The 9,919-nt window shown below is 41.1% G+C and overlaps 1 protein-coding gene across 3 annotated transcripts in view; it reads left to right on the plus strand.

Moving 5' to 3' along the window:
• LRRC8D (leucine rich repeat containing 8 VRAC subunit D) overlaps positions 1-8,667 on the plus strand; it is an 85,797-nt gene extending 77,130 nt beyond the window's left edge. For all 3 annotated transcript variants that reach the window (XM_075067782.1, XM_075067783.1, XM_032778542.2), the window contains one exon: positions 5,771-8,667. In XM_075067782.1, the coding sequence (XP_074923883.1) occupies positions 5,773-8,346 (2,574 nt within the window). In that variant the 5' untranslated portion in view covers positions 5,771-5,772 and the 3' untranslated portion in view covers positions 8,347-8,667. The remainder of the gene's footprint in view (positions 1-5,770) is intronic.
• The last annotated feature ends 1,252 nt before the right edge of the window (positions 8,668-9,919 follow it).

The raw sequence follows: 9,919 nt of genomic DNA on the forward strand, positions 1-9,919 counted from the left end.
AGTCCAGGCAGGACATTAAACGGTGCGGGGGAGAGGAGCTCAGCATCCCGCTGCTATGATAGTCCAGGCAGTACAGAATCTTTTCTTTAGACATGAAAAGGGGGGGCTGATGGAGCTCAGCTCCCAGTTGCTATGATAAAGACAGTTACCAGCCGTTCTGTACCATCTACTGGGAATGACCGAGAGTCATTCCTATTTTCACCCAGGCGCCCCCAGCCGACCTCACCTGAGGCCAGCCAGGAGCACTCACAGGGTGATGACAAGGACGGCTAGCAGTCCTTTTGTACGGTACCGTCTGCCACTGGGAAAGGGAGGGGAGAGGATGCTGCTGTTCACTGCCGCTGCACCATGTCTACCAGCAGCATGCAGTAGACATAGGGTGACATATAAAAAAGTCAAGAAACAATTTTTTTCCCTTTTCTTTCACGGGGTGCGGAAGGGGAGTAAATTGATGAGATATATCCTGAACCACCCCGGACAATGTGTTTGACCCTACAGGCATTGGGAGCTCAGCCAAGAATGCAAATGATTTTCGGAGACTTCGAGGACTGTGGGATAGCTGGAGTCCTTGGTACCCCCTCCCTCCCTCCTTGAGCCGTCCATTTGATTCTTTGGCTTTTTGTTACGCTTGTCATGCAGCACTGTGCTGTGGACTCTGTATCATAGCCTGGAGATTTTTTTCAAATGCTTTGGCATTTTGTCTTCTGTAATGGAGCTGTGTAAGAACAGATTTGTCTCCCCATACAGCGATCAGATCCAGTATCTCCCGTACGGTCCATGTTGGAGCTCTTTTTGGATTTGGGACTGCAGCGCCACCCGTGCTGAACAGAGCTCCACGCTGGGCAAACAGGAAATGAAATTCAAAAATTTGCGGGGCTTTTCCTGTCTACCTGGCCAGTACATCAGAGTTCAGATTGCTGTCCAGAGCGGTCATAATGGTGCACTGTGGGATACTGCCCGGAGGCCAATGCCGTCGATTTGTGGCCACACTAACCCTAATCCGATATGGTAATAACAATTTCAGCGCTACTCCTCTTGTCGGGGAGGAGTACAGAAACTGGTTTAAAGAGCCCTTTATATTGATATAAAGGGCCTCGTTGTGTGGACGGGTGCAGCATTAAATCGGTTTAACGCTGCTAAAATCGGTTTAAATACGTAGTGTAGACCAGGCCTGATATTCCTACATTAGACTTACAGGAGTAATTCAGTTTCTGCCTTCCCATCAATCCTAATCTGTATCCCCAAAATGAAGATGAAAAATGGTTGTGAAAGAAATTGTTTTCCAGCTTATGAAAGGGTATTACAAACTATGGAACAAAACACATGTTAAAACTGTGCAAGTACTTAGAGCTGTCCTTTTTAGTAAAATAATCATAAAAACAGGGGCAAACTTGTTGTCCTGTCTTCAATTTAAGTCTCAGGTCCTCCAAATCTGAAATAGATGAAATGTGAAAAATTAGTATTGAAGTATGAATTCAATTTTTATGGTTATTAGTTCAGTGAAATTGAGGAGATTAAGGACTTGTTGTGGAGTATATCAAATTCACTTGCAGTTTGTCAGAATGTGACTTATGAACTGTGTGGACCTTTTTGGTTTTTTTTGTTTTTAACTCAGAGTGCCTAAATATTTTACAGGTGGGGAAAGGAGAGCTGGTTTTCAGTTCATAGACCCAACGATACTAGCTAGAAACTGTCTACCTCTCTCTTTATGCCATGCTGAATTTTAGATTGTAAAACATCATTTTCCATGTTTCATAACTGCTAATCTCTGTTGAAAGAGCAGTTCTTCTGTGAGCTTCAGTAACTTGAGAGAAAAGACCTGTTCAGAGAGCTGAAAGCTGTTCTTGTGTAAAGCTCTTGTTACATCACACTGGCTGCAGCCTACAGTAAGAGGATTACAGCAACTATCAAGTTTACTGAAACTTTTGAATAATGTGTGTAGGACAAAGTCTGCAATGGATTATTTAAAAAAAAAAAAAAAAAATCAACAACCACTTGAACTCTTGTGCTCTTTCTCTATTTTGCGCATTTCTCCTCCAGCCCACTGGATGATTCTTAACTTGCTGATGGTGGCCAGTTTTCAGTGTTATACAAATGTTCTCATGGCATCCTTTCTACACTGTGAAATTAAGCCCTTGGTGGCAGTGGTTTTAGGAATAGGTTCCCCTGAACTGAAAATGGCTCTGCTAGCGTAGACTGAATGAAACCACTTTCTGCATAGTTACCCTGTGTCTACATAAGGAAGTTTTTGAGAAAGATGCTGCTATTGTACTACCACCAGGAGCAGTATTATAGTGGTGGAAATGGTGGAACAGACTGGCAGCTAGTTCTCTGGCTGCTGCATCGGCTGACCACGCTCAGCACTGGTCTAGCTGACAATGGGCAAAGTACCAGTACCTGTTGGTGACCTGTTTTTCTAGCTGTCTCACCACTGCTACCGTTCATTGGTGGAGAAATTTTATTAAAATTCTGGTGTAGACCAGACCTTGCAGAAAGTATCTGAGACCATCAGAAGCCTTATTTCAAAGCCCCTTTGAAAGATCTGTACAGGAAAAAACATTATTAATATTATTTTCCTTTCCCACGCTGGGTGGGATAGCCATTTTGCCACCTATGACCCCGGCCCTGAGGGGTGGGGGAGGATCATTATATGTTTATCTGTCTACGTAAATTACAAATGACTAACATACGGTGTCTGGTTCTAGTCCCATTGAAGTCAGTAGGAGTTTTGTCATTGATTCCAGCTGAAGCAGTAGTGGGCCTTTCCAGCCTGGGAATGTATTCTCTTTACTGTGGAGGCTGTTCACTTTGGGATTCCCCCAGAGTAATTGTGGGCACAGGAATCCCTGGTAAAATGTCTCTAGTGGAGCCACGTTGAGTGGATGGCGTCAGTGAAGGGCAGCATCAGTCTGGAGATACTGGGTCTCTAAGCAAATGACCAGATCCACCAGGTTTGTGAGTGGCCCCCAAACCTTGTTTTGACGGAGGGAGGGAGGGAGAAAGGAACATGCTGTCTTCATCCCCTCGTACGGATCCTCATGGAAGACTGGCTCCCTCAAAGCTGCTTCCTGTGAGTTTCCTCACAGGAGGTGATGATGTGGGCCATGGCTTTTGTGTTGTAGCTACAGTGTAGGTTGTTGTAGCAGCATGATGGTTCTGACTCTTCTATTCTGGGCTCCTATTTTCAGGTGTCTATAACTTTCTGGCTAAAATTTGGCTTTGGCTGAAATGTCTCGTTCTCATTCTCAGCCTAAAGGTGAACTCTATTTACATAAGAAGTTGGCCAAATGGAATGTGGCCTGTTCTTGAGTTCTGCACACAGATGTGAGCAAGAGGCAACTATTAATTGCACTATCTGACCTGTAAATATTCAGTGTCTGCTACAGACTCTGTCCAAGCTTACTTGACAAGTATGAAGAAATATGGATTAGAAATAACCAAATGATCCCATGCTGTGCACGTACACTTGTGACTGTACCCCCTAAGTAACAAACAGCAAACTGAGGTGTACTTCTGCGTAGATCTGAACTGCCACACAGTTGAAATAATTAACCCAGCTGATCCATCCTAGGCCTGTCTGCTTTGGACTCTCCTAATATCCCGACTGGCCATTCTCACCATTAGCTACTCCTATGCATCCAAAGAAGTGAGCTGTAGCCCACGAAAGCTTATGCTGAAATAAATTTATTAGTCTCTAAGGAGCCACAAGTACTCCTGTTCGTTTTTACTCCTACTATGTTAAACTGACTATATGTGATACAGGTTTCCCTTCCCGTCCTCCTCCCCTGCCGCTTATGTGGGCGTATGTGATGCACGTGACACATGCACTACATGATTACAGATGAAATTGCAAATTTTAGTCATGAATATAACAGTTAAACTGGTGTTTTTACCACACCGTGGTTGTAAGGGAAGTTTATTCTTTGAACAGATGGGTTCAACCCTCCAGACTGCATAATAATAAAAGGAAACATCTACTGGATGGGCAATAAACTATGCTGCAACAAGGATTGGGTGGGAATTCAAATCAGATTTACAGTTCAAGGTAGCAATGGATAAAATTTAATTGGAAGACTAGTTTGCTATTGTCAAGGTTTTTTCCCCACTTTCAACTTTAGAGTGCAAATGTGGGGGATCTGCATGAACACTTCTAAGCTTAATTACTAGCTTAGATCTGGTACGCTGCCACCAGCCAGAAATTCAGTGTCTGGCACACTTCCTGTTCCCCCAAAAACTTCCCTGGGGAACACAGATCCAAACCCCATGGATCTTAAAACAAGGAGAAGTTAACCATCCCCCCTTTTTCCCCCCCCAGACTTTCCCCTCCCTGGGTTGCCTTGAGAGGCTTCACACAGATCCAAACTCCTTGGATCTTAAAACAAGGAGGAATTAACCATCCCTCCTTCTTCCCCCCCCCAATCCCTGGTGAGTTCAGACCCAATCGCTTGGATCTTAAAACAAGGAAAAATCAATCAGGTTCTTAAAAAGAAAGCTTTTAATTAAAGAAAGAAAAGATAAAAAATCATCTCTGTAAAATGAGGATGGAAAATGCTTTACAGGGTACTCAGATTCATAGAGACCAGAGGGACCCCCCCGCCTTAGATTCAAAGTTACAGCAAACAGAGGTAAAAATCCTTCCAGCAAAAAAGAAACATTCACAAATTGAGAAAACAAACATAAGACTAATCCGCCTTGCCTGGCTATAACTTACAATTTTGAAACATGAAAGACTGATTCAGAAAGATTTGGAGAGCCTGGGTGTACATCTGGTCCCTCTTAGTCCCAGGAGCGAACAACGAACAAAACAAAAAGCACAAAGACTTCCCTCCACCAAGATTTTAAAGTATCTTGTCCCCCTGTTGGTCCTCTGGTCAGGTGTCAACCAGATTTACTGAGCTTCTTAACCCTTTACAGGTAAAAGAGACATTAACCCTTAAGTATCTGTTTATAACAGCTATATAAACTGATTTCCAGATAATTGTCTTTTTTTTATTTTCATTAACTGAGAAACGAAAGATTCTATCCATTTTCCAGACTGTGTTAAATAGTTTGAATATCTTACTATAAAATAAAAATATTGAAAGCAGCTCTTTTAGTATAGAATTTTTATATAATAGCTGAAACATTAACATTGCTAAGATGTGAGTTGGTGGTACCTAAGGAAAAGGATCTGATAACAAAGGAGAGAAATGTATTGTGTTTTTTTTTAAGCATATTTGAATGCATCAGAAATGAGAGGCTTTGTCATATTGTTATAAGAGAGTGCAGAATGTTTTGCAAAATGTTGTATATTTTTTCTGTTTTAAAATATATTTTTAATTAACACTAATAGAGTGCTTTACATATTCAAAGTGTGCAGTGCAATCACTTTTACAGAATCTGATTTTTCGCAAGGTGTATTCTATTTGCTATTCACGTTTTTAAAATATATCAACTACAGCTCTTAACAGTCCAGAAATTTATATCATACAGTGCAAACCTGTTAAGTGCTGGCTCTCTCTAAATATAATTTGACAGTAAGTAAAGAGAGAGATTTTGTTGTTTTTGTTATTCTAGAGACACTTACACCCTTGAAAGGATCCTGTCTGGCTAGCTTCCATTTTATGGAGTGGTGGACAATAGCATACAATTCAACAAAATACAAAGAGCAGTGGAAAACTTTTCCAGATTCTATGTGTCCTGTGATGTTATGCTGTTCAATAGAAAAAAAAAATATAGCCAGTATGTCAACAACAAATGATAGTAACTTTTATGTTTTGTTTTGTTTCAGGAATGTTTACCCTGGCAGAAGTTGCATCACTTAATGACATTCAACCAACTTACCGCATCCTGAAGCCATGGTGGGATGTATTTATGGATTATCTTGCTGTTGTTATGCTAATGGTTGCCATCTTTGCTGGAACCATGCAGCTGACCAAAGATCAGGTGGTCTGCTTGCCAGTATTGCAATCTGCTGTAAATTCAAAAGCACAACCCAGCATACCAGGGAATGCTGATGTTACACCAGGATTTGAAGCAGCTACTGATCAGGATAAAGAAATGGCAATGAGAACAGTTTCCTTTGAACATGCACCTACCATAACACCAGACATACCACTGAGCAGAACTACCTATTCTCAGTTGCAATCTACTGTATCAAATCAGGAGCCGAAGAATGAGAAACAGGATTCTTCAGGCCGAAAAACCAATTTGGATTATCAGCAATATGTATTTATTAACCAGATGTGCTATCATTTGGCTCTTCCTTGGTATTCAAAGTATTTTCCCTATCTTGCTCTCATACATACTATTATTTTAATGGTCAGTAGCAATTTTTGGTTTAAATATCCCAAAACATGCTCAAAAATTGAACATTTTGTGTCTATATTAGGAAAGTGTTTTGAATCCCCGTGGACTACAAAAGCATTATCTGAAACAGCATGTGAGGACTCTGAGGAGAACAAACAGAGACTAACAGGTGCCCAATCCCTGCCAAAGCATGTTTCCACTAGCAGTGATGAAGGAAGCCCAAGTGCTAGTACTCCCATGATAACCAAGACTGGCTTCAAGTTTTCAGCTGAAAAGCCAGTGATTGAGGTTCCCAGCATGACTATTTTAGATAAAAAAGATGGAGAACAAGCCAAAGCCCTGTTTGAAAAAGTTCGAAAATTCCGGGCCCATGTGGAGGACAGTGACTTGATTTATAAACTCTATGTTGTCCAGACAGTCATCAAGACCGTAAAATTCGTATTTATTCTTTGCTATACAGCTAACTTTGTAAATGAGATTAGTTTTGAGCACAACTGCAAGCCAAAAGTGGAGCATTTGACTGGCTATAAGGAATTTGAGTGCACACACAATATGGCTTATATGTTGAAAAAGCTGCTTATCAGCTACATTTCTCTCATTTGTGTGTATGGTTTTGTTTGTCTGTACACACTCTTCTGGTTGTTTAGAATACCCTTAAAAGAATATTCCTTTGAGAAGGTCAGAGAAGAGAGCAGCTTCAGTGATATTCCTGATGTTAAAAACGATTTTGCATTTCTTTTGCACATGGTAGATCAATACGACCAGTTGTACTCCAAGAGATTTGGTGTCTTCTTGTCAGAGGTAAGTGAAAACAAGCTGCGTGAAATTAGTTTAAACCACGAGTGGACGTTTGAAAAGCTTCGTCAGCATGTCTCCCGCAATGCACAGGATAAGCAAGAGCTGCATCTCTTCATGCTGTCAGGGGTCCCTGATGCAGTGTTTGATCTGACAGACCTGGATGTGCTGAAACTTGAGCTGATTCCTGAAGCAAAAATCCCAGCTAAAATCTCCCAGATGACTAACCTTCAAGAGCTTCATCTCTGTCACTGCCCTGCAAAGGTTGAGCAGACTGCTTTCAGCTTCCTCCGTGACAACTTGAGATGCCTTCACGTGAAATTCACAGATGTTGCAGAAATTCCTGCTTGGGTGTATTTGCTCAAAAATCTCCGTGAGTTATACTTGATAGGCAACTTGAATTCTGAAAACAATAAGATGATAGGGCTTGAATCTCTCAGAGAGTTAAGACACCTTAAAATTCTCCATGTGAAGAGCAATTTGACCAAAGTCCCCACCAATATCACAGATGTGGCACCGCACCTAACAAAACTAATAATTCACAATGATGGCACCAAGCTTGTGGTACTGAATAGCCTTAAGAAAATGATGAATGTAGCTGAGTTAGAATTACAGAACTGTGAACTGGAGAGAATTCCACATGCCATTTTCAGTCTGTCTAATTTACAGGATCTGGATTTAAAATCAAATAGCGTACGCACAATTGAAGAAGTCATCAGCTTCCAGCACTTAAAAAGACTTACTTGCTTAAAGTTGTGGCACAATAAAATAGTCAACATTCCTTCCTCCATTACCCATGTAAAGAACTTGGAGTCACTTTATCTCTCCAATAACAAACTCGAATCCTTGCCAGTCGCAGTGTTCAGTTTACAGAAACTCAGATGCTTAGATGTAAGCTATAACTCAATTGCAGAAATTCCAGTGGAAATTGGATTGCTTCAAAATCTGCAGCATTTGCATATCACAGGAAACAAAGTGGATATTTTGCCAAAACAGTTGTTTAAATGTGTGAAATTAAGGACTTTGAGTCTGGGGCAAAACTGTATTACCTCGATCCCAGATAAAATTGGTCAGCTCGTACAGCTAACTCACCTGGAACTGAAGGGAAACTGCTTAGATCGGCTACCAGCTATGCTAGGACAATGTCGGCTTCTCAGGAAAAGCGGGCTTGTTGTGGAAGATCACCTCTTTGACACTTTGCCTTCAGAAGTTAAAGAAGTATTGAATCAAGACACAAGCATTACCTTTGCTAATGGGATTTAAATACAGGTGTAACTCCCAAGCAACTGACTTCCAAGCAGCAAATGCTAAAGTACAAGTTATTACAAGATCATGAATTTTAGAAATACTGGAATCTTTGTAAGAAAGAACCATTAGCAGGATGATAGGTGATGTAACTGAGCGTTCAGTGTTTGTAGCATTTTAAATGATCACTTCCAATTTTTTTGAAAGAAAAAACCCTTAATCTCAATTCTTTTTCTTTTAAATTGTTTGTAGTTTGGATGCTGCCGCTTTTGAATGTTTACAAATTGCTTGCCTGCTTAAAGTAAGTGATTGATTAAATTGATGATCTTTTTCTTACTATATAAGTTATTCTTTAATGTTTGGACTTTATTTTCCCTCCCAAAAAATGTGCAAAAGTAAGTTACTACAGTATTATCCTAAAAGCACTTGAAATGCACATTGGTGTGTAATGTAGTATTAATCCTCATACATTGCTGCGTCACTTACTGAGAATGTATGTCTGCCTTTGATGTTGTGAACTGCAGCAAAACTTCCAATTGTTTTACAAAGGGGTGTACAATTTGCTTGTGGGAGCAGGGCTCTCCACATCCCTCTCCAACAAAGCCTGATTTTTTTGGATGGGATTCCCATCATAATCCACCAGTACTAGAGCACCAGTCCTTTGTACACAGTGCTATTTCTGCTAAGCAGTAAAGGCCTTTCCCCATTTCAGAATGCATTTGTGTTGCCCACTGTGCTCCCAGATACTGCTAACTGGAGTGGTGATAGATGATCAAATGTAGATCCTTGCCACTAAGCTGTTGGATTGGCCCTAGGACAAGTACTGAACTTCGTCATTTTGAATTGTTTTGCAAGGTGATGGTGGAAGGTCTTTAGATAAAGATACGGTGGTTCACTACTGCTGCTTTACTCCTCTACAGACCCTTCCATCCAGAAATCTCACAGTGCTGTATAAGTACTGATGAATGTTTTGTCTTAGAACACCTGGTGGTTAAGTCCATAAATGGCTATTAGCCAGGATGGGTGAGGAGTCGTGTCCCTAGCCTTTGTTTGTCAGAGGATGGAGATGGATGGCAGGAGAGAGATCACTTGATCATTGTCTGTTAGGTCCACTCCCTCTGGGGCACCTGGCATTGGCCACTGTCGGTAGACAGATACTGGGCTAGATGGACCTTTGGTCTGACCCGGTACGGCCGTTCTTACGTTCACCTGCGTGAAGGAGGCGGGAATCAGCCCTATTTCAGAGATGGGCAAGTCATAGCCTCACATTCCACAGTTTCACACAGGAGGCCTGACAGTCTTTGCTTTTAACCAGAAGATAATCCTTCCTCCAAACAAATCCAATTTTGAGGTCATTCAGGCACTGACAATGTTAGCACAGGAATCTATAAACACTTGCCAGATGAGGCATGAAATAAATTGAGAAAAAGCAGCCAGCACAGTGTATAATTTTTCAATTGACTTAGTATTGCCTGAATCACTACAGAAGCATAAATTTGTTAATCTGCAAAATCACCTGCTCAGAGATCTGATTGCAAGTTAGACTCCTGTAATGGTTAAATCAGTTCTCTACTGGAGAGTGGTTAGGTAC

This window comes from Chelonoidis abingdonii, chromosome 7, assembly GCF_003597395.2.
Source record: "Chelonoidis abingdonii isolate Lonesome George chromosome 7, CheloAbing_2.0, whole genome shotgun sequence".
NCBI classification, from domain to species: Eukaryota; Metazoa; Chordata; order Testudines; family Testudinidae; genus Chelonoidis; species Chelonoidis abingdonii.